Source organism: Galeopterus variegatus, unplaced genomic scaffold (genome assembly GCF_000696425.1).
Source record: "Galeopterus variegatus unplaced genomic scaffold, G_variegatus-3.0.2 Scaffold639, whole genome shotgun sequence".
Classification (NCBI taxonomy): Eukaryota; Metazoa; Chordata; class Mammalia; order Dermoptera; family Cynocephalidae; genus Galeopterus; species Galeopterus variegatus.
The window spans coordinates 193,207-219,395 of NW_007726750.1; the positions used below are offsets into that span (position 1 = coordinate 193,207).

At 39.9% G+C, this 26,189-nt stretch overlaps 1 protein-coding gene across 1 annotated transcript in view; it reads right to left on the bottom strand.

Annotated features, from left to right (window-relative positions):
• Window positions 1-17,310: 17,310 nt before the first annotated feature.
• The window catches only part of ZBTB44 (zinc finger and BTB domain containing 44), a 66,474-nt gene continuing 57,595 nt past the window's right edge, over window positions 17,311-26,189 (bottom strand). Inside the window, 4 exon segments of the mRNA XM_008570878.1 lie at window positions 17,311-18,542; window positions 20,827-21,127; window positions 22,860-23,023; window positions 25,613-25,697. Of these exon segments, the coding sequence (XP_008569100.1) occupies window positions 18,260-18,542; window positions 20,827-21,127; window positions 22,860-23,023; window positions 25,613-25,697 (833 nt within the window). The 3' untranslated portion in view covers window positions 17,311-18,259.

Sequence of the window (26,189 nt, forward strand, 5' to 3'; positions counted from 1 at the left end):
AAGCTCCTGGTCCTGGAATAAACTTATTAGAATATGCCACAAGAACTTGACCTGGCTGCTGCACCAGGACACTCCCTCCCCCGGGGGCACCTGAGGAGTGTAAGTCAGGTGCATGTGATGAGATGTCGCTTTTCACTTGGCCAGGCTTGGAGTCTGTGTGTGTGTGTGAACACGTGTGCACGCGTGTACCCACCTGTAACCACATGTAAGGGAAGTTGGATCTTTCAGCCAGTGATTGTCAGACACTTGAATTTCTCCCAGCTGTGAAATGATAGGCACAACGCATGTTCAGCATATCCCACATTTAATGCACGCCCCTTAAGTTTCTAACTGCTTTATGTGTCTTATTTCATTTAAACCTCACAACTCCTCTATGGTCATTCCCATTCTACAAGAGAGAAAATCAAAAGTTTTGAATAACCTGAAGCAGGTACATGTGGACCAGCACTTGGGGAACTGCTTTTCTAAGCATGAGGCCCCTTCCTGTGGGAATCCTGACACCTCCCTAAGAGACCTTCCAGCCAGGAAGAACCACTCTCCAGGCGGGGGCTTTGCTCTGGCTGGTCATGTGCCTGTCTTCCATCTGCTTTGTCAGCCTGCGTGGAACAGGCTGCTCTGCTTCTTGGGTCCCTGGGGTCCACCTAGCCAGAGGGAGGGTGACTTTGTTAGCCACGATGCCCCCTCAGTTTGCCCAGTAAGGATGGTTGGCTGGGGAGGGAAGGATGAGTGCTGGTTGGAAGCAGGTGGGGACAATGGTTGGCCAGGCCAGTGAGTTGGGTGGGGTTCCTTGGGGTGACTATCAGGAAGAGGTTGGGAAGCCTCCGATTGCCACTGAGAAAGATGAGAGCAAACCCCAAAGCAGGAATGGGGATATTTCTCACCTGGTTTTGTATCTCGGGGTGGCCTACGAGATGGTTCAAACTGCTCTCACACAAGGTGACAGGCATGGCATTGACAATGGGGGAAGAGGTCAGAGGGGCCATTTCCTCTAGGGCTGGGAGTGGCACTGGCTCCTGCAATCCCACAGCCAACAGGTGGCAGCAGGTGCCAGCAGGGGACTGGCCTGGCTCTGGGATGAGCCCTTCTGAGCTTGTGGCAGAGACGGAGAGGAGAGGGACGTCAGGTACAGCTAGAGTGGGTGGGACGGAGGCACCTGCCTGTGCCGGGATCATGCACAGGCTGTTCTTGCCCCAGACACTGATGTGTCCGTCATACTAATTACTTCTGTGGTCTGATATGCCTACAGTGAAGACTTTGTATTCTGATGAAGAAATCTTAACTGTTAGGATTTCGACAAGCTTGACTGTCCTTTTCTTGTTTCTCTCCTTTTCAAGAGGGGCGTCAACTCCCAGGCTCCATCATCCCGTGCCTGCCGCTCGGAGACCATATGGTTCATTCCATCCTTTCTCTCACCTCCCACCATTTCCTAAAAAGCCACTGTTGAGAGTTTCTTCCAGGAGTAGGTGGAACTGATCCTATTATCTGTTCCACTGTCTCAGAATCTTCCAGCGGGAGGCCTGTGTGAATTTTCCTGGGATGGGAACCTCACTTTCCTTTGCCTTGGCTCTCCCTGCCTGCTGCCTCCATCCGCCATGGAGGTGATCACTCTTTCCCTGCCCCACCCGTGCCCGAGAACAACCAGAACCCGCGCCAGGCCTCCCTGGAACTTCATGTGGTCTTGTTTAACTCGGTGAGGAAGCTCTTCCATCCCCAGCTGGTGCGCTTTTTCCACGGGGCCACAAGAGCAAGTGTGTGTGTGTGTGGGGGGGGGTAGATAGAGGGACCAGGTCCACCAGGGAAGGGAGACAAGACCTCTGTCCACACAGAAGCACATTCCCAGAACAGCCCCCAGAATACACAGGGCATCTGACATCTCTGAAGTTCATAATCTAAGTACTGTCCAAAGACCTAAGACAGACAAATAGGACAGGAGAAATGTAGATACAGATGAGGAAAAAATGAAACCTAAGTTTTAAACATGTGACTCAGTTGCAAAAAATGGGTAACAAGCTTATTTATATAAGCCAGGGGAAGGGGTGAGGAAAGAAGCCATTCGTTAATTCAACAAATCTGTGCCATCTGTGACGGGGGAAAGGGCAGTTGATGTGGGACGTCGGCTGCTTAGGGCTCGTCAGGCCCCTGTCAACGCTGACACTCAGGAAGCAGGGTCCTGAGGCCCGTCCGGAGCCAGGCACGAGCTTACATTCCTAGCAGGGCGAGGGCTCAGCATCTGGCTGATGGACCTGGGCTGAGTGCAGGGAAAGGTGCCTCTGCCTGGGGACTTTCTGGGTGTGTGCAAGGACAGTTCCGTGACCCTTCAGTTGCTGAGTGGAGTGCTTCCTGGGGCAGCAGCTGCCTGAGGGGCACCTTTTCAGAACTGGAAGGATACCACCATCCAACCTCACCGTTGGAAAGAACCTTAAATTCGAGGTCACCCAGGCCAACCACCAGCGAGGAATTTGCATCCTCTCATTAACACTGTGAGAGCACAGACGAGCTTCCCGTGACTAGGAACTCACCGTGCCTCCAGGCCGTCTCTGTACACCTGCCTTTGCCAAGAGGGATTCTGGAAAGAACCTTAAATTCGAGGTCACCCAGGCCAACCACCAGCGAGGAATTTGCATCCTCTCATTAACACTGTGAGAACACAGACGAGCTTCCCATGACTAGGAACTCACCGTGCCTCCAGGCCGTCTCTGTACACCTGCCTTTGCCAAGAGGGATTATAAACTACCTCTCTCTCCCCGCCACTGCCGGATGTTAGAGCTGAGTAGGATCTGGAAGATCATCTGTTCCAACAATATTTAGTAGGTGTCGGTAACAACCAACAGGCTGTGCTAAGTGCCTTGTATACGTCACCTCACTTCATCTTCATCACAGTCTTATAAGCAGATTCTATCATTCCCATGATGTGAGAGGAAACTGAGGCCTGGAGATGGTCCTGTGAGTATCTTGTTCATGGTTCCTCAGTAAGGGGAGAGAAAGGACGTAACCTGGCTGCTGGCCCCCACAGCCTGTGCGATTAAGTTTTGCACTGCTTCTAGAGCCAAGGCACTCTCTACCTGGAGCTTGGTAAGGTAAAAAAAAAGGCCAAAATGGACTTCCACTAGTTGGGCTCTGAAATGACTATTTCAGCATTTCAAAATCTTTCCCCTTCCCATTTCCTTGGCTATCCCAGCAGCCCCGAGGCATGTCGCTTTCTCAGGGACCAAACCATCTGCTTTCTCTTACTTCTCTGCCTAGTGCAGTGTGGACTGGAGGGAGAAAATGTTTCCTTGAGGTCTAGGCTGTGGGCAGAACGATGTGTTCTGTTCTCTGATTCAGAAGGATCAGTCTGTGACCTTCATCTTCCTCCCTTGAGAAGATGCTGCATGCTGCTTGGCTTTGGGGGAAGCTTAGCAAACGGAGCAGAGGCCAAAGTGCTAGGGGTACCTCGGCCTGGAGCCGTGAGTCACTGGAAAAGGAGGATCGATTGAAATTCCGTGGGGGGCACAAAGCATGTCCTGGGTCCCGCTGAGCTCAGGGCACTCCTCTTTGCTCGGATTTCCAGTTCCAAAGAAGACCCACAGATTGAACCTGTGTGGGGGACAAAAATATTTCTGGATTACCAGTGACAAGGACTTTCACTGGCACCTGGGGAAATGTAGCAAGAACCAGTGCTGAAGAGATATTACGTTTTGTTCTAGTTCAAAGGCTTTTGAAAAATAAATGAGTGGTTCACAGTTTCAACTGTTCCATAAAACATTTATATTAAACAAAAGCCTTTTGGTTTGGTTTTGAAAAGAAAGAATATTTTTTAAGTTCGTGTTAAGGGTAAAGAGAAATGATTTTGGTTTGTTTTTTCTTCCCCCTCCGGGGGTCATGCCCGATGAGAGCAGTAGGGGGCGCTCACACACTGCGTTTCAGCATGGCCAGTGGCCGCAGCAGCCAGAGTACTGTGGCAGGTTTTGGGAGGCCAGGGGAACTTGGGACTCTGGCCACTGCTATGGGGAACTGAGCATTCTCTCTCCTCTCTTCTCGTAGGCATAGAGGGCCCCCAAAAGCTACTTTGATCATCTCTGCCAGAGCTGGGATTTCACACTTCTGAGGCTTTTCTTCTCCAAGATTAGATAATGTCAACCCCTTTCGCCTTTCTTTTCTAGCCCTTCGGCCATGTTCACATCAGGTACTGGGGAAGCTGATGACGATCTGGGGAAGGGTTGCTAAAGTCCAGCCCAGCCGCTTCTTGGCACTGCTCCTGGTACTGCAGCACCCACGAGCTGTGAAGAGCTTGACTTCTCTGCCAACAGCTCATAACTGGGTGCTTTTCCACTGCTGAGGGTGAAAATGGCAGGTAGGAAGTGTACTGAGGTTCACATTATACTGTGGTTTAAAAATAAGTGTAACCTGATCGCAGGCTTCCATTCCTATCCCCTCATTTATTCATCTAAAGGGTACTTACCGACCTCATGCTATGTGCTAGGCCATGTTTTAGACGCTAGAGGTATAGCCACGATCCTCAGAATGACTCCAGGAGGAAAGTGCAGGGCAGGGAGGCTAACCGCTCTGGCGCACTGGACTCACGTGCTGTGTTTGGAGTCAGCTGGGTGCTCTCTGCCCTGCTCTATCACGGGAGGGAAGGAAAGAGCCTTAAAGAGTCAGGAGCACAACTGTTTCATCAACACTTCATAACACCCAGCTACTGAAAGATGAGTTTTTGGATCCTTAAAGGTAGGCATATTTGTTGTATGTTCCTGTCAATCTAGATTTATATAACCTTAGACTGAGTCAGAATCGACCTCCCCAGATACCTTCCACTTCACTGAGGATTGGTGAGTCTCTTCTATTGTGTACGTTATTCACAGGTCTGCGCCCTGGAGAGCTTCTGGGAAGCAAGGTGCAAACCTTGGTGTCTGCACTGAGCACAGGTCATCCAACTTCTTATTTACCTCCCTCAGAGCTGGCCTCTTAGGATGCTGAGAGGACAGAAGCCTGAATGTCATGCTGCAAGGGTCAGGAACCTGAGCAGCAAGTGCTGTGCTGTGGGGCACATGGTTCCCACTGGAGACTGAGGGCTGCTGGGTACAGCTAAGCTGCTCGATGTCCCCCTGCTCTTGGCTCTGCTTGCCCCTCTGTCCCATTCCCAACCTACAATTTCCAGACGAACTGGGAAATCCACTGACTCATGGCAGAGCTGGGATAAACCAATGACTGCGTGTGGAAGAGTCAGGGTGGAGAATCAGCAAATTGGGGGAAATCCTTCCACACCTGATGCTGGTAAACAGAGGCAAGTGAGGGGCTAGAACGTTTGGCTCTGGAATGGTGGTTGTTGGTGACAGCAATGAAGGGACTGAGAGGAGGGGAACGGCAGGCTCAATTGGGAGCACACCAATTTCACGGCACGCAAAAGTTCCCTGTACTTTGTTGAGAGAAGCGTTACATATACACGTCTGTGTGTATGTGCATGAATATTTAGAAAACAGTTAGAACTAGCTCTCCCCCAAAGCTAATCTGTGCCAATCTCTTTCCACAGGGACATCCCTGCCATGTTTGACATCTGTGTCCATGTGGTGATTTGGAATGCTCACACATGTACGTGGGAAGCCTGGGGTACTGTGGAACCCCAGTTCCAGAGAGAAATTATGCACAAATGTAGAAGCACACACTGGGTACTAGTGGGTGAGTTGGTGCTTAGTCCGTCCACCCAAATGCGTGCTGCCTTGTTTACATCCTGCCCCATCACAGAGCAGTGTTGTGTGTCTCCTCACCGGTCAGAGGTTCTTGAGAAGAGAATGGGTCTTAGCAAGGCCACTTCATGTGTACTGGATGAGTGTAGACCACATGCCTGTGAAGTACATCTGCATGTGTGTGCCTCCTGGGGTAGGATACACAGGAGCAGATGTGCAGTCAGCCAGCCCTCCTGTAGGAAGGGCTGCATCTGGGTATTTGACATGCAGCAGTCTTTTAAATGACATTTTAAACTCTTATAGTAGCCAAAAATTTGGATATGGAGGATGTTAAAACCTACAACTGCTGTTAGTGCCTGGCTCTGACTCAGAGCAATCTGCTCCTTGGCTTGTGCTGGGGAAATAGGCTTCCTCTGCGTTTGTCCAGGAAAAGACATCTAGTATGCCTGGAAACAAACTCCCTCCATGCTCAGTTTCTCTGTTGTTTCACTTTTTAATTTCTCTGGCATTGCCTGTTCAATTTTGGCTTCTTCCCACAGAGGCCTCAAAACAAATCCACCTGGGTGGGGACCCTGCTCCCTGCTGTCCACAGGCCAGGCGGGCCACGCCTTTCTTCCCGGGCCTCGCACTTGCTGTCCCTCTGTCTATAGCGCCCTTGCCCTCACACTGTCACCTCCTCACCTGCCCACCAACTCCTAACTCCTTCTCCCTGCTCCTTCTTTTTCTCCTTGGCACTTAGCACCACCTGACATACTACATTTACCTTGTTCCTTGTGGGCCGTGGCCCCTTCCCCTCCCGGTTCCCCCACCAAGAATGTAAACTCCATGAGGGCAAGCTCTCTGGTGTTCCATGCACTGCCTCATGCTCAGCAGGTATTTGCCACTGTTCAGAGATGAGGCCTGGACTTAAGGTCACAGGCCTGCCTCTCACCAAAAACTTTTCCCGGCCTGCGGCTCCATGTTTTAGGCCCAATGTCACAAAGACATGTCTTCTCCTCTAGCCCTACTCCCATTGCCTTCTTTTGGGCTCTTATCTGAAATTCTGATGTGATTCCTAAGTGATCTCGGTTAAGTCTGCATGCACGCTCGTTAATCTACTTTATACCTGCTCTTAATCTTCCTAGAGAGAGCTCTGAGCATGTTCGTCTGCGGGAAAACACGTGATGGTTGTTTCCTACCAAATCCAGGTGCAGCTCCCCAGGCCTTCTCTGACCGAGCCCTCACCTACTTTACGAGGCTTCCTTCCATTCTTCCCCTTCAGGGATACTGTCATGCTCAGCACGTGGAACTACTTTTGTTACCGCACACGCTAGCTCTGAGGCTCAGTGCCATCTCCTGGAGTGGTCTCTCTCTCCTTCATTTCTGTCTGTACAAATCCTACATCTCTTTTCAAGGAACACCCAGCTCAAGTGTCGCCTCTCTCATGCTGCCTTCCCTCACCTCTCCAGCCAGGTCTCTCCCTCCTTCAAATTTCCAAAGCTCACATGGCAATCAGTTATTTCTCTATCAATTTTGTTAATTCTTTACTTCAGAAACCTTTTTTTTTGTGGCAGACTGCTATGGGGATCGAAATCTGTGACCTTGGTGTTATAAGGCTGTGCTCTATGTGACTGAGCTAACTGGCCAGCCACCCATAAGCTTCCTAAGGTCAGACTTCATTCAACCAACCTGGGGCCTGGGGATCCCTTGGTACAAGAGACAGGTATGCCACTGTCCTCACAGAACTTAATCTAATGGAGTATAGTCCAACTGTTTGCAAATGGTCAATTACATTGCAATAAAAGTACAGAATGCTACGTGAAAATATTACAAAGTCCCAATTTAATGTGGACGACTCTGGGAAAGCTTCCTTGAGAAGTGATGAGGAAACCAGATGCCAGGGAACAGAGCAGCAGACATGAGTTTGGGGAAATTCGGGCCAGGTTGTTAGCAGTCGTTCTGAGGATTAAAGTTAGTATTCACTCGTAACTCCTACAGCCTTGTATTTCAGACCCTCATTTTAAAGTAAGATTCCGATACATTCGCTAAAGTTAAGAGCTGAGGCAAAAAATCATCAGGCAATATGACAAAAATAGTTCTGTGTATTCCATCCTAAGGTTCCCTGATAAGTACCTCCAAGCACTGTGTAAATTGAGCTTATGACCATTTCTTGACAACATTCGTTTATTCATCCAACAATTTTTGAGTTCTACTCTATGCCAGGTACTACAGGGATACACAAACACAAGACACACTGCCTGACCTCCAGAATTTAGTCGGATAAGGAAGACACACTGGTCTAGTACCACTGTCTTCCAATAACAGACAAGACTTTCTAAATAGTTGATATATACCAGGCATTGTTCTAAGCATTTTATAATAACTCATTTAGTTCTCACAGCTACCCCGCCAGGTAGATTCACAAGACCTGTGACTGAGAAGTGGCTGGTAGAGCTAAACAAAATCTGCTATGGGAATAAACAGGAGGGACCTTTGACCCCAAACTGGAAGAAGGTGGAAGGTGGGAATGAGGACTGAGGGGCAGGTTCCGAGAGGGTTTCTGAAGCCTGAGCTGTCTTCAAAGTCCAGGCAAAGCAGGCTGGGAAAGTGACCTGACGGAGAGGGAGGCCAGAGCTTTTAAGTAGGGCAGTGGCCTCATTAGAAAGATGACTCCAGTAGCAACGTGAAGGATGGGCTAGAAGGGGGCCCCGACTAAAGAGAGTAAATAGCAGTTAGGAGCCTGTTGATGTTATTAGGCCAAAAACAAAGGCTAGAATTAAGCTACTAGCAGTAAGAATGAAGAAAATAATGGAAAATGTTATCAACAAGGGTGAGAAAGATAACCCAGTGGAGGCATTAGCTAGATAAGAGCACCCAGAGAAAAAATGGACCAGTCCACATCTTTACAAAAAGGTCACCAGCAATTCTTTTCACACTGTAAAAAATTTATATGACTCTCCTTTAAGAGAACTAGACCCTGGCATAAGACATAAAAACATCAGTCCGCATAATTTCACATTTTCCCCCAGTATTACCCTCCATGAAGGGTTCCACAAATGCCAGTGCCCAAAAAGAATTATAACGCTAGAATTGGCAGGGCAAAAATGTCCCTGGCTTCTCTTCCAGTTATTGTGTTTGGGAGAGAGCACAGAGTCCACACAGATTCAGACTCTACCAATTCAGGACCTCTGAGACTCCATCCCTGTTAGTGGCATGGAGCTTTCTCAGTGGATCTGGTGTCTCTCTATAATGTATAGGAACGGCACTACCTACCTATGTGGATATTTTTATTACCTTTCCTGCTTATCTCACTGTGTTTCTGAAGACCAAATCACTAAAAGTGCTAGCATTTTATAAACTGTAAAACATAAGAGATTTTAACTAATTTTTAAGTAGGCTCATTTGCATTCAATAAAGAATTCTGTTCTTGGACAAAAGTTATCATGTACACAGGTGTACTGCTATTACTTGGATTGCCAAAGAAGGCATTTCTGCCTCAGCTCCTAATTTAAAATGGACTATGGGAATTTTACTTGGCGTGATCTTTTCTCATTATGTTCTAAAGCAACTTTCCCAACAGATGGTCTCTAGGTGGCAAGAATCATCAGAGGCAATTCATTTGAGGCCACCCTTCACTAGGGGTGTGTGCTTAGTACTGAGCCTAACTTTTCAGATTCTCTGTTAAAAGAGATCAAACATTCACTAAATGACTTCTGGCCAAAGCCAGCCAAAAATGTTAGCCATGGAAAAAGTCAGGCAGAGATAGAAAGAAGGGTGTGGGATTACATGTGAGAGCCTAGCAAAATGATTCTAATGCCAACTCTGCTCACAGCCTCTGCAATGACTTGTTTTCTTATCTATAAAATCGATAGGTATAAAAATTTCAACTTTTTGCAGGAAAATTCAAGTAAACCAATCAGAATTTAAGGAAACAAACAACAAAAAAAACCACCTTTCTCTTTGAAGAGAGTTCAAACCCTAATTTTAAATTGGTTTGCTGAAGAGCACTTTCCAGATTGAATATGTCATATCTTACAGCTTTTCCATCTGTATAAAAGCCTGCTCACATTAAAAAAAGGATTATATAAAACTCTGGGACTTGATGTTTATAAGTAGGTTTTCCCCTTTTAAACTCCTGGTATGTTTGTAGATTTTGTTAAATTTCTCAGTTCAGTACCTAGAACAAACATCCTTGTTCAAAAGAGAAAAAAGCACAAACTGAATTTCAACTCTATCAGTTGAGGAAATACTTATCTTTGGTTATTACTTTGGTATCATTCTCTGAAAGGAATCTTTCTGGTACATAATTCATATGTAGAGCAAACTGTAGGTAGGATATATTTATTTTAAATTCTACGTTCTACACTTACATACATCACCTGTGGCCAAGGCTACCGAGGAACCCAACACAGTTTGACAGCCTTGAATGGTTTGGTAAGTTGTTGTTAAAAACACTCAACACCCTCACTGAATGAAAGAGAATGCTTCTTAAATTTTACCCTCTTCCTCTCTGAACTTAATTCTAAAATGATCCTTCTAGGTTGGAGTCAATGCAATATTTTTCTTTGCCTGTTACTGTCATTCTATAGACCAGTATCGTCAAAATCCACATTAAGATGAATCTAAGGTTAGAAAGCCCTTCCTTTTTTTAGGCTTTCATAGCTTCATTTTGTAGCTGCTTTCCCCTGCTAAATACCTACTTTTTACTTCCTGGGTGTAAGATACCACTGATATGGCATGAATGGGTCTCTACTCAATAATGTATGACTTCAGAAAGAATCACAGCAACTTCTAAAGATACAGCCCACCAATCATTAGTAGCTTCGCACAAGGACCTGGGGTTCAAACTCTTGGATCTGATGACTTCCTCTAACCAGCCTCCTTGATATCTCCCTTCCAATTCTGGGGATGGTGTCTGTGGAGTCTTTGCACTTACAGCTCGTTTCTTGAGCAGAAAACTGACATGTGCTGTCTAACAATTAATACTCCAGTCTGTACACCTCAGTGCATGTTTACTTAAGTAACGAACTTTTCTGATGACTTTTCCCATCCACTTGGCCTCAACCAACACCACCAATTCTTCCTTCCAGCCAATAATAAATAACAACAGTGGGACATTTTATTCCATAAAGCATTAACAATGTATTTTAATGGGAAAAAAACCCCCAAACAAATCTTAGTCTCATGTTTCTATCCAAAGACACTGAAAACTAGTTTTTCCCTGCCCGTCCCTTCTAACTGCAACTTTATTTATGACCATGTAATAAAGGCCAGTTTAAAGATTTTTTTTTTTAAAAAAAGTTTAAACCTTTTTTAAAAAGATTAAACAATCAGGCTAGCAAAAAGGTACTCAATACATACTTTCCTTATATCAAACAAGCTAATATTTCAGTACAATGTAACTATACAGAATATATACAATACACGTATATTCACAAAGCAAACACTATAGGCTCAGAACAGATTTGAAAAAACATGATATTCACATTGATTACAATAACTCTAAAAATGATTGTAACGTTGAAACGGCACTTGGTTTACAAAAAAGTCACAAAAATATATATATATATTTATATATGTAGTCACCAAGAACTATGGTTCCTGTAAAATACTAATAGATACTAGTATATAAAATGTGAAGTTCTGACACTGTATACATTTTTAGGCAATAAAACAAAACAAAATCCAAAACCATTTTTGTTACTGTTGAAAGTCAAACATGCCAAGTAACTTAGCTATGGCCACTGTCACCAAGTAAAGCCATACTTGAATGAGATGATGACTGGATACAAAGCTGGTGAGCTGGGGACTGGCACAGTTAAGAGTTGTATTAGTTCTAGGAGAGAAGACATAAAAACACCCATCTATGGAATTTAATTCACATTTTCTCCCCAGCATTACCCTCCCCCTCAAGGGTTTCACAAAATACCAGTGCCCAAAAGAATAATGCTATAACCGGCAGGGTAAAAAAGTCCCCCCCAGAGTTCCTTGCTGCCGGGCTCTAGGCAAATATTAAAGCATGCATCAGCTAAACAAAGCAATCAGTTGCCCATGTGGAAGACCGCAGTGCAGTTTCCTCCCAGGCTGGCTGCACTAGAAAGTACTCCAGTTTTTAAATGGAGCCAGATTTGTGTTAGCCCTGTAAAATATTGAGCTACTGTAGCAGCAAATATGAAATTACAGAAACAAAAATAATTTTATTCAAAAATCCATTTTTTGTTACATTAAAACAACTTTTTCCTTCAAATCTGTCTCCTTTAACCAGACATCAATTTCTTCTATCACTGAATTCTGGCCTATTACCTCAATCTGACTTTCTCATTATGCTGCTCTGGAAAAAGACACTTCCTAATCCTGGAAAAGTTTAAATTTACTCTTAAAAATGGGAATACAGAAATTTTAAAGTAAAAAAAAAGTCTGTTCCAAAAGTATCTTTCACAAATATATATATTTAAATATTAAAATAGGCTACCTAGGATTTTTATAAAATGGCTTTTGAAAAGATAGTAGAGGCACAAAGAAGCCCAATACTATCCTCCAAGCTGGACATAAGGTGCCACAAGGGTGCCCTATAAAGAGGCAGGCAATCTTTATCTGATGCAACAGGAGGCACCAGTAACAACAGAAAAATTATATATATTATTGGGAACTTGGATAAAATCAAATTTTACTGTATTAGGGATTGTTGCTTTTTAAAAAAATACCTTGAATATAAGCATTAGAAGCTACAACTTTGTACAAGGAAGAAAATGAATAAAGTTTATGATGTTACTCCTTCCAAGCACCTGATGTCACTCACTCCAGGTACCTGAAAGATGACAGCAGTTCAACTTTCAAAACGGTAATGGACTACTCTCAGTATGAGAGACTTTACATAATATCTGTCAACTTGAAAACTAAATTGATAACTGAAATAAAAAGAAATTTGCTAGAGAAAACACACATAACCTAATTATAGAAAAGGCTCTCCCTTGAAAGCAGGTGTTTCTAAGAACTTCATGAAAGGCTTCCTATCTTGAAGTAAACAAAGCTTCTACTATTACCAAGGGAAATAACGTGTATTAAGAGATGATGGGTTTCTCTTAAAGCAAGGAAGATAAACCCTCCCCTTCAGCAAGTGATGTACTTTGGTAACCTGAACATTCATTTACAGGATAATTTTTCTGCTTACTTAATTGAATAATAAAATCTGGATATGGCATTTGGGAAAACAAGGACAATTTAATAAAAGTCATGACACTGTAGCTCCTCAAACCATTATGCAGCAATTTTATCAATAAATCATCACAATTGAGCCCAGGACTTTAAGCTTAATCAGCAAAATTAGTTGATTTAAAAGAGAAAGGAAATAATTAAAAAATTTGATTTTTATAAATCAGGCACTTCAAACTAAAGTAAAAATTTTTAAGTTTTTTTATTTTTTAAAAAACGTTTTGTTTGCAATCTGTGGTTTGAACTCTTAAGTTCTTTGTAAACTGTTACGTACACAGGGACCTTGGAATTAGTTGGAACTGGCCTACATCCTCTACAGAGAGTGCTTACTTGACTACAGTAGCACAAACACTTTTAAGGCAGTTTCATTTTTCTGATACTGCCAAACCAAGATTCCAATAACATCGTCTGAAATCTCTGCAGAAGACTTTGTAAAAACATGAAACTTGGGCCGGCCCGTGGCTCACTCGGTAGAGTGCGGTGCTAATAACACCAAGGCCCCAGGTTCGGATCCCACATAGGGATGGCCGGTTCGCTCACTGGCTGAGCGTGGTGCTGACAACACCAAGTCAAGGGTTAAGATCCCCTTACCGGTCATCTTTAAAAAAAAAAAAAAAAAAACATGAAACTATTTTTTCTATCATAAAAATATAATCATTATGATACAGTGAAAATATCTAACTGTATTAGCTTAGTATAAAGTAAAAAAAAAAAAAAAGGCATGACTACTGATGGTACTGGTATGAGACTTTATCCCATATTTGACACAGGCTTAACTCCCCATAGATATGATTACAATACCTCAACATATCTATAATCTAAAGTGAAACATCCACAGAGTGTTCCTTAGCTGAACCCAGGGACTGGTTCAATTCCATTTCATTGTTTAATATGAATCATTACTGCTTTTGGCTAATTCGTCTTGCTGAGGACTTTCCAAATAAAAATACCTTATTTGTCACCACATTCTGTCAAGCAAAAATGACACTGAAAGATAAAAATGGATACAGGCAAAATAAGGAAAAACTTAATTTAAATTTTGATGATTTTAGCTTAAAGCCTGTGTAGTATGCTTAGTTATAAATATTCCTCAAAGACACGTTTACCATAATACAACTTTCCTGTTTCCCCAATTTTGTTCCACTGCTTCAGAAAAGACAATCTAGTTTCTATACATTCTTCCTCCGATAACTTTCAAAATCTAAATATATTATAAATAAAGCATCTTATGTCAATAACTTATAGTGAAAACGACATTTATCACCTTTTGGCAACTTTGGGTTTATTTTTTCCAAATGTAAACTTAACTAGTTTTTTTCCCAGTTAGTATTAATACCTAGAAAATTATTCTCCTTCACTTGGATGTATATTTCAGAGTTATAACTTCCTATTTTTCAGATGAGTAAAACAAAGTATCACATGAAATTTTCTAAATCTGTTGTTCAGCAATTCCACAAATCTCAAACTCCTTTCAGTTAAAGTATTAAAATTTTAGCATTATTCATTCATCAAGAATTGTCATTACATTATATAGTAATGTATTTGTCAGGGACTACAAAGCTAAAAAAAAAAAAAGAGCCTAAAGCATGATCTAAGAATCTTCAAAGTGAAAGCCACTAAACTAGAAAATTGGCCTCTATTTAGATAAAGATAAGAGAATAAAACAAGAAGAGATAAAAGACTGAGATATTTAATACAGCTTCCAAAAGCTCCCAGGGAACCATTTATAGATTGAAAGAGTCTGGCTCAGTAGTTAGAAGGTAACTGAGTTACCAATAATTTACACATTAGATGTTCTGACTAGTCCATTTCATCTGGTAAAATATTTTAACAAAATGGAGATTTTTTTTTTTTTTTTTAAACCAAAGGGCATGTGTCATAACAAGGAACCTAACTAATGTAAGCCAGAATGGTTGAAATGTTAAAATCTAAGACTGAATGAGGCTATTTAAACATTTTAGTATATAATGTCTCACTGAAGTTAAGAACTTAAAAAAAATAGCAACGTAATTAAATGTGTAACTAATTACTCCAAGTAAAAATTAGGATTCAAATTCAAATTAAGAAAAAATCCATTTAAATGTATTTGTGCATCCATTTAAACTGAAATAGTTTAAATGCAAAAAAAATAACCATTATCACTCCCTTCATTTCTGAATTAGTAGAATCACTGACATGCTAGATATTTTCACTGTGCGAATACAACCTTTAAAAATGAGAAGAACGACTGTAGAAGCTACAACATCCACTATTGTGGGCAAACATTTTTGTTTACTGCTGAAGTATATCATCACACCTATTTGGTACTTAAAAAATTGAAAATAAGAGCTTTTCTTGTATAAAATGCTTGGTTTTGAAAAGGCAATTAATCTTGCATTCTAAAATTTAAGCCCTTTGAATATCACAAAGTTACCTTCTTGGGCCTTAAGAAAGACAGCTATGCTTAAATATTCTAAACTGAAATATCTTTATGTTTAGTTACACTAGTAATTTCTAATAGATGAGATAATAAAACTGGCTGTTATCTCTTTGCTATGTTTTTCATATATTCTAGTAAAAATTATACATCCAGGCATCCCTCCCTTAAATGAACTTTAAATAAATGTAGGTACTACTATATATACAAATATCACTTGCAGCTGTCTTTCCTGAGTCAGATCCATAAACTAGATATCCTTAAACCATGTGTCAAGAAAAATGTAGAGCCTCACTGAAATAGAAAAAGGCCTTTGTATCATTTTATGTAAAATACTGGTTAGTTACCTGTATTGATTAAGATTTGGGAAGTAGGCTACCAACTAGATATGCATTTTCATAGTATATTCAAATTTCCCATAAAGCTTGGGAATCTGTGCAATTTGTAATTACCAATGAAAATCTAAAGTTTCCATTTGGGAAAGAATACCTAGTGATGGGTAATTATTCATTCTGACACACAGTCAGAATACCTTAGAGTTGCCAAAATTGTGCAGGGCTCTCTTAATGTGGAGTTCTCAGGATAGAGAATGTGCTAAAACACTTTCAATCAATAAATCTGCAACAACTCTTTATTCTTATTTCTTCCTTGCTGTTTTAAAAAAAAAATAACTCTTTGAACTAAGGGCAATGATAATGTCTGCTCATAATTTTACCTATTCTTTTTAAAAATTAACTTTGACATTAATCTATTGCTATGCATAATAGTTTTCAAAGACTAAACACGACATTAAAAATAAAAATACCTGACCATTCTAGGTGAGACACAGCTGCACCATAATAAGTATCAGTCTGTTGCAGAAAGTAATTCAACTCTATCAGTAAAAAAGCATCGATGGTGGAAGCCCACCATAACCTGTACGTGCTGATTTTCCTGAAAGTAATACACCAATGTTTGGGAGCAGATGGATAAAAACAGGTTTATGAGTGAGGGAAAGAGTCAGAAATAAGTTAAGGACAGTAGAACATGGGCAGAGACAGGAAAATGTTAACTTAAATGAATCCTAATGAGTTTACTTTCTCTTTCTTTACATTTGTGAGGGAAAAAATAAATTACAGAATTAGCCAATTAAAAAAACAAAACAGGGCCGGCCCGGTGGCGCACTGGATAGTGCGCCGCTTGGGAAGCGCGGCGGCGCTCCCACCCGAGGGTTCGGATCCCACATACAGACCGGTTCCCGCTCACTGGCTGAGCGAGGCACGGGAGCAACACCGAGGTTTGCAATCCCGTTGCCGGTCCCCGGTCCGGTACGGGGGCAACACTGAGGGTTGTGATCCGTTGCCGGACACGGAAAAAAGACAAAAAGACAAAAAAAAAAAAAAAAACAAATCACTACAATTAAAAAATATATATTTAGTAAGGTTTAACACCTGAAAAAAATTCAGAGCTTGTGTTTTGACTAAAGAACTATATGAGGATACTTCAAAATGTTCATGGAAAAATTTGTATCATTTTTTAATTCTATTTTTCCATGAACTCTTTGAAGCACTCTTGTATTTTGTTTCTTTCTTCTAATCCAATCAGGTGCTTTCACAATTATTAAACTTTGGATATATACATAAAAAAAGTTACTTAAAATTCATTATTCATGGACTCACGATACTTAGGATCAAGGTCAGAGATGCTTTAATGGCACCATATGAAAAGTATACCCTAGTCTAGAGCATCATATAAATTTTAACTGTAAACCAGGAAGTTTCATTTTTTTTAGCAGCAGAAGACGTGATATTTATTAATTTAAGGTTTTTAGTTTTTTCGTTAGTCTTAACAATTTTCCCTTTTTGTCCCCCAGATTTGAGTTACAGATGATCATTTTATAGCCTCTTTTCATCTTTTATATTATTGCTTACATAACTGTGTAAAAACTATACTAACTGCTTTTAATAAACTTGGCAAAGTCTAAAAATATTTTGGAACAAGGACAATGTATAGCTGTCATATGGGATTTTGTAAACAATCTTAGTTGGGTTAAGAAAGTAGCCTCAACACAGAATTCTTTATTTTGTCTAAAACAGCACAGTAAAAACATATCCAATAATACATAAACCTATATATAAAATATAGAATATCTCCACTATTTTTCCTTTATATGGTACCACATCAGTATATGCAAGAGAAAGAAGTACTGTTGGTAGGGCAAGGGGAAAAGTGATTTGAGCAGTGACCTAATTAGCCAGGCATTAACATTCAAAGACCAGGTAAACATAAATTTTAGTCAGAAAAGCAGTATTAAAAGAGTTCCTATGAAGCTGGGATTTATATACTTCATTTTCCATGCCTGCTCATTTCATCTATGGATTGACTATTCTCAATCATGGTTCTTTGCTTCTGAGGTGGTACAGAGAATGCCTATCCCAGTACCAAATTTTCACCAGGAAAAATTGTAATAGAAATGACAAAGCTTAAAAAAAAAAGTATGCTGGACTTCAGAAATATTTATGCTAATAATTTAAAAAAATGCTTACCATAAATACTTCCAAAAACAACAGGCTTTACAAAATACTGTACAACATACTATATATAGATGTAAATATCAGGCCATTTGTCAAATTCTGTTTAGTAATTTGTATCTCATGTACTCTTTCCATCTCAGGAAGGTCAATAATCATCTGATTTCTTCTTTACCAAATGATCTGTTGTTAGCCTACTTTTAACAATGGAAGAAGAAACTGGTATATGTTTTAAGTCAGCTGGTTCTCCTTAAACCTTATAGTTTTTATTATGTTTCAACATCATGTTACTGTGTACTTACAGAAGCAATCTCTCAGTTATGAAAAATAAAACATCAGTTGCAGGGCTTACAAAGTAAAAAGGGAAATTCTTTCCCAAATCCTTTTTTTTGTTTAAAAAATTTAAATTAAATTTAAGTGTACAAGACCAAGCACAGGCACTTTCCAAAAACCAAAAATGAAGCCAAACCGCAAAATTACTCGATAGTTATAGAAGACAGCTCTGATTTTGGGGGGTCATCTCTGGTTGACTCAACACAAGCACTGGTCTTTGGCTGCTCTGGCACTTCTTCCTCCTTTTCTGCTAGCCCACCAAGAGACCCCAGGGGAAAAGTGCTTTCACAATTCTGAGTCGAGGAGACCTGTGAAATTACAGGCATTTGAACAGAGGAGTTGCTTTCAAAACCATGTTCTCCAAGATCATACTGAACAAGGGTTTCTTCTTGCTCCTGGTTTAAGTAGTCCGGTACTAGGAAATCACTAGATAAGAGGCAAAGGACGAAATATGGAGTTAATTTTCAAACTGGTAACAGATAAGCTACAATTAAACAGATCTGAGTTGTAAAACATGATTGGGACTTTTCATTTTACTAATTCTTCAATGAAGAATTCAACGAAGAACTCAGGAACTTTCAATTTATAAACTTTCCCAAATATCAACCAAAGCAATCCATTATATCCAAAGTATATCAACTCTCCCTACCACCAAAAAATCAGATTAATTATCACTTGCACTATCACTCTGGACACCTAAAACAGCCTTTCTTGTTTTAAGTAGACGAGTTTCTATGTACAAAACGAATATAAGAAGCAAGCTCACTTAAGCAAAGATCATCTGAATAACTCAAGTGCTTAACTTTTCTAGGATTATACACTGAGTAACTCAAGTGCTTAACTTTTCTAGGATTATACACTGAGTAAGAGGTATATAAACCTAGCTTTGTATTACTAACTGGATATAAGTTAATTAAGAAACTAAAGTCATTATGCATAAATGACCTTTTGCTACTATATACTATATTATACTATACCTACTATATAAAGTTGAGAAATGCAGAAAATAATTTATGTGTATCCTACTAATCAATCTGGTATATGAAAACAATAATAAATCACCTTTGAATTAGACTTTGGCAATGAATGCCTTGTGATTGGTTACATGTTAATCCTCAAAAAATATTTAATTATGATCCCCACAGGAAATATGAACAAAATATACCAAAAATTTAGTAACAGTGAATATTTTCCCCAAGTAGAGAGATCACAGAAAGATTTTAAATTTCTTCTTTATACTTTTGTATCTTTTCTAAGTTTTCTACTACATGCATTTTTGGGTAGTTAAAACAATAAACATTATAAAATAAATCTCAGACACTATTTAAATCTTTATTACTGAACTAAAAAGTTAATTTTACTAGGACTATCAATAACTAATATACCTGACAAAATTATTTTATAATTTGATTGCTCAGTATTAATAAGAAATTAAAATCTGCTCATATGCAAAGCAGTTTAAAATGTCCTATATTTTCTAAAAAGTCTTCAGGTAGGGGCCGGCCCGGTGGCGCACTGCTATAGTGCACCGCTTGGGAAGCGCGGCAGCGCTCCCGCCGAGGGTTCGGATCCCACATACAGATCGGTTCCCGCTCACTGGCTGAGCGAGGCGCGGGAGCAACACCGAGGGCTGCGATCCCGTTGCCGGTCCCGGTCCCGTACGGGGGCGACACTGAGGGTTGCGATCCGTTGCCGGACACGGAAAAAGACAAAATAAAAAAAAAAATAAATAAAGTCTTCAGGTATTAAACAAGAGGAATGGAAGGCTCTGTACAGGGAAGACAGAAAACAGGAGTGGTAACCTGGAACACAATTTTTGTTCTGAACAAACTATGTTTAATATGATACGTATAATCTAGGTTTATTATTATGACAACCACACATTCAGAATTAGAAATGAAAGGGCCGAGCCCGTGGCACACTCGGGAGGGTGCGGCGCTGGTAGCGCGGCAGCGCTCCCGGCACGGGTTCGGATCCTATATAGGGATGACCAGTGCGCTCACAGCGCTCACTGGCTGAGCGCGTTTAAAAAGCTTACATTTTGTCTTTCTCTAAGTTTCAAGCTTCTTCATCTAAAGTGACATGCTCAATCAACAGCAGTTAGTGGCTGAGCTAGAACTAGAACCTGATTTCTGTGGATACCCTATAAATCAGAAAGGTAACTCTACTTTATATTAGGAATGTTAAAAGCATGGAGCACTAAACTGAAAGAGAATAGGAAAGACTTCATTTGATCTAAACAATCATATCCATTATAGTTGCCGTTGAACTTTCTTTATCAGTAAACGAATATTCCTTTATAGAGAATTTAAAAAAGAGAGAAGTGGTGAAAGATTTTATTAAAATCCAGAGTCTGAAGTAATCTAATATTGCTAAGTATCATCTGACATGGTAAATTTTCCAATAAGATCTTATTTATGACCCACTTCAGAATTACTCTAACCTAATATTTTTCAAAAAATTAAGAGGATGAGTAGTCTACTTCTGTAGGAAAATATTTTTAATACCAACTATAAAATATTTATAATTTTATGTGCTTAGAAGATTCAGCAAAATTTTATCAGATCAGAAGATCAGACAGTGGGAATTTAAAATGAATGGGATTGATCAGCTGGCAACCTCATTAAAAAACTCAGCAGGCTGCCCTAAAAGCAGGAAAAGAGAGTTCAGAAAGCAGTTTTCCTGGTTGGGTTTTCGTTGTGCACCTCACCTGCTCTGGAAGTAGTTTGCTAGCTCTGATGCTTCATGGTTCAGACTCCTCAGGTGCACGATTAAATTTCCAGAGTTGGTGAACATGGCGCCACATGTTTTGCACTCGTAAATCCGAGGCTTGCGGATAATGTGCCGGGAAACCCTCATGTGGTGTTTATATTCCCCGAAGGAAGTGAAAGTAGCACTACATATCTGGCACCGGAAACAGCGTTTACCTTCATGCTTTAGGCGATGCATCTTTAGCGAGTAAGCCCTGGTGAACTTTTTCCCACAGCGGTCACACTGAAATGGTTTAATTCCTATAAAATAAGACAAAACAAAATAAACTAAAAGGTCATAAAACCTCACAGATTTCTGAACTATAATTTTGTAGCAACAGATAATCTGAAAGACAAAAATTACCAGCAAAAAAAAATATATATATATATTTTTACTGAAGCATAATTGGTTGTACATATCTGTGGGGTACAGCATTGATTATCAATACCTGTGTGCAGTATGTGATGCTCAAATCAGCATAATTAGTATATTCAATTTTACACACTGTAATCATTTTTTGTGACCCTTTATCAATTTCTTGCTACCCCTCCCGCAACAGGACTGCTGGTCTCAGTTCTGTTATCTCCTCAAAAACATATTATAATTCACTATCTCAAAAAGGTGCAGAATACGAATATGTGAAAAAGTTGATTTTTCAATATTCTTCTAAATCATCTATATTACAGATTTCAAAACACAATTTAACCACAGTATTTAGAACCAAAATCCCCATGTAACTGCATTTATTATTTCATTTCATTAAAGCAGAAAGGTTTATATTAAAAAGATTAAAAAATGATCAGTACCTACTCTCCACTCCCTATCTCAGAAAGAAATAAGAAGAAAAAAGGAAAATTCTAGTATCTCTGGATGTAATGATCATAAAAGAATCATCATTTGATGAACTGGCTTTTTGGGTATTTAATGTAATATTGACAATTTAATAAATGAATTATAGAGTGTATTAATGATCTCCTCAAATTTATTATCACTGTTTTAGAAAAAACCAAACTAAAAAAACACTTCAAAACACAATCTGTGAATTTAGAAAGTCACAGGGAATTGGTATTAAGACAGGACTACAGACCTATCTACAAAGAGGAGTGAGTTACTAACATAGCTGAAAACAGCAGCAAAGATCCTTTAGCCTTCAGAAGTCAGTGTTTTACCCACAAGTATCCTGTTGCTCTTCTGTGATCACTGAACTTAAGTTTCAAATCCGTTCTACATATTTATCCAAAATCTCTCTTATACTAAAAATACTACAAAGCTGACTAATCAGGGTACAGAGAGATTTAGGATTGTACAATTAAAATCAAATTAATAATAAAATATTAAATTTTAAAAAACACTCTGGAAATAATTTCAAACTTACAGAGAAGTCACAAAAATAATAGTACAAAGAACACCCATATATATCCTTTTGGCCCCATTTGCTTTGCCATCTGTTTGTGCTTCCGTATTGTACATATACGCACATACCTAATATATCTAATATCTTTTTATTTACATATTACAGATTACATATAACCTCTAAGTTTTAATACTTATGCCTGTAACAGATGCATTAAGGAAATAGCTTTCTGACACTGTACCATTTCAGCAAGACACTAATCTGTTCTCATTTGACTTCCAAGAGGTTTTTTTTTTTTTAATAACTCGAAAGCACCTGTTTTCTACTTCAACTGGTATTCCAAAATAAAATGTTTTTTTTTTTTTCCTTTTTGTCTTTTTTCGTGACCGGCAACGGATCGCAACCCTCAGTGTCGCGCCCGTACGAGACCGGGACCGGCAACGGGATCGCAACCCTCGGTGTCGCGCCCGCACCTCGCTCAGCCAGTGAGCGGCCGGTCTGTATGTGGGATCCGAACCCTCAGCGGGAGCGCCACCGCGCTCCCAAGCAGCGCACTGTAGCAGTGTGCCACCGGGCCAGCCCCAAAATAAAATGTTTTAAAGTGCTCACTTCTGCAACAAAAGGGAAGATGACATTACCTGAGTGGATGAGCATGTGCTGTTTTAGGTTCTGAATACGGGTGAATCGTACCCCACAGGTTGGACATTGAAACGGTCTGTCTGGACCATTTGGGCTTGGTCGTTCTGTACTGCTGGTAGAAGGAGCAATGTAGAGTTGGTAGGGATACTGAACATTTTCCAGTCTAAAAAAACAGACCAAAGAAGGCAACCAGGCTCTGATTTTTAAGTTGAATAAACATTTCTACGGGTCAACTTTAAATGAACAAAAGAAAAACACTTCAAGATTTTTTGAAACAGTTTAACTGTTAGATTACAAGTTTCGCTTACAACAATATGAAAAACAATGTTATTGTCCAGAGTGTCCAGTATCTTAAATTAAGCATTACACACAACCACAGAAAATAAATTATTTTACCTTAGATATCCTTAATCTCTCTAATCTTTTCCTTCCTCCTACTGCTATAATTTAGGCCCTCATCAATACAGGCCTGAATTAACAACCCTCTCTCTTTAGCTCCCCACTTGTCTAATGCATCCTTCTCACTGTATCACACTGATCTCTGATTAAATCAGTCCTCAGTTTAAAATCCTGCAATGGCTGTTAACTCCAGAATAAGTCCAAATCCCTTTACAAGGCATTCAAGACTGACGATCTGAGCCCTGTGTACTTTTCCAGCCTCATTTCTTGTCATATTGCCCAAACATACCCCATACCAAAAATTCCTCCAATGTGCCATAATGTTTCTCAATGCTGTGCTTTTGCACAGATAACTTTCTCTATTTGCCTACCTTCTTTGCCTAGATAATGACTACTCATTTTGTAAAATTAACTAAGAAGTCACATCCTCCTCTTGGAAGCCTTCTATGATTTATCAGTACTTAAGTAGGTACTCTTCTATGCAGAGCAACAGAAATCTCTGCAGACCACTTATGATTAGGTCTACTTGTCTATCTCCAACCTCTTTCTCCCTCAACACTGACCGAGCTCCTTGAGAAAAAGGGCTACACATCTCATCTCTATATCCCTGCTGCTCAGCACAGTATCTAATATAGAACTAGTGACCTGATTAAACTTTGAAATTAAGGAATCTAGGTACATTTCTGCTTGTTTATGCTTTCATTAATTCGTACAAATGATTTTGGTTCATAATCTCCTCTACTAGGTTTAGCTATTCAAGAATAATAATCCTTGTCTGAATCCCCTGAATCCTTCAAGTTTTCAACAAATGCAGTTTTTAGGATTATCCTAGAGTCTGAGTAGGAATTCAATCATTCAGTGGAGTCTATATTCAGTAGTGAGAGACAGGCAATAAGTGATCAAGAAAATTATCAGAGCAAAGAATTAAAATAGGGAGATCCAGTAGTGATTGGGTGCTGCTTTAGACTGGTCGTCAGGAAAGGCCTCTTTGAGAACAGACACTGAGACAGTGATCTGAAGGTAGGAAAGAGCCAACAAGAAAATCAGGAAAGAAAGCATTCCAGGTAGAGTAAAGACCCTAAAGTGGCAGAAAGTTCCAAAAGCAGCAACAAATATGGAGTATTACAGGAACTCAAAGAAGGTCAATGTGGTAAGAATGTAGTATTGCAAGAAAGAGAATAGTCTGAAGGGAGTTAGGCAGAAGTCATATTACATAGGGTTTAAAAAGGCACAGCAAGGAGTTTGTATTTTAAATAGGAATGAAAAATTTAAGAATCTATAGCTTTGGGGCTGGCCCATTAGCTCAGCTGGTTAGAGCACAGTGTTGTAACACCAAGATCAAGGGTCTGGATTCCTCTACTGGCAAGCCACAAAAAAAAAAAAAAGAAAGAAAAAAAAAGAAAAGAATCTATAGCTTAAAACAGTGACATAATTTGACTTAACTAAAAAAGGAAAAAAGGTAATAAGGTAATGCTAGCTGCTACGTGGAGAATGGATCAGAGCAGGGTTAGAATGAAATCAGGGGCCAGTTTGACGACTACTGCAGTAGTTAAGGTAAAAGATGGTGGTGACAATACTAGGGTGGCTATAGCACAGACAGGGGAAAAGTGAACAGATTAGGTATATACTTTGGGGGTAGAGTTGTCAGGGAGGGGAAAATGGGGAGTGGTTAGGTAAAGAAAGATCAAGAATAATTCTCAGAGCTTTCTCTTGAGAAGCTGGGGAATGATGATGATGTTTACTAAAAAGAGAAAAGTAGTGGTGAAGCAGAATTTCGCTGAGTAGTTAGAAATCAAGAGTTCTATCTTGGTCTTGTTAGGTCTGAAATGACTCATATCTATGTGGAAATATCAAGTAGGAAGGGTCAAAGGGAAGATGACAACTTGGGAATTATGGGTGTATAAATCAGGATTTGGCAAACTTTTTTTTACAACAGTCCAGACAGTAAATATTTTGGCTTTGCATGCCATGTGGTCTGTTTTAACCACTCAGCCCTGCCATCCACAAACGAGAGGTAAACCAATGAGCATGGGTGTGTTCCAATAACACTTGATTTACAAATAAAGATGGTGGGATGGAACTGGCTTGTGGTCTGTAGTCTGCCAACCACTGATACTATTTAAAGCAATGGGACTAGGTAGTTTTCAAAATGCCAAAACAACAACAACAACAACAAAAAAAAAACCTCTCATATAGGTGGTCTAATTTATGTGATGAAGCTACCTCATTACTCTGAAAACATATTAAAGTGAAGTCCCAATAGATTTCTTATACAATTCTGAGATAAAATGCTTGAATTTAAAGTTGTAAATACAACCCTTACAAGAAAATTGCATACTATGTTAGTACTAACCGATCATCATCTTCTGCATGAGCATTAGTGCTAGAAGTACTTTGAAGCGTAGGTAACCCCTCAGTTACACCTTCATCTACCGATCCTGTGTATAAGAGAAAGAAAAGAGGACAATCGTCAATACTTTGGTGTAAATAAACCAAGATATTAACTGTGAGCTACATATCTAGGCCTCTAGTATATATTATCTAGTTCATATCCTGAATTATTAGTCAAAAGTAGTAATGTTCTATATTTTACTTTTGCTTTAATTAAATGTTTATATGATTTAAAAGGAAATCATGTGTAAGACAACAGCCTTGTATTACTGTTTAAATTCTTTTAGGAATATTTCTTTGATACAAATTTCAGAAAACAAGCAGAGCAATTCAAATGCAAATCAACAAAAATCCACATAAAATTAATTAACAACCATTTAAGGAAGCACTGACAATTTTTACTTTTAAAACTTATTGTACAACATTTACACAGAATTTAAAAAAATAAATAGAACACCTGGGCAATCTCCACATAAGTCAAATGAAAACACTGCCAGCATCCTAGAAGTCCCCATTCACCTTTCCCTGATCATAAACTT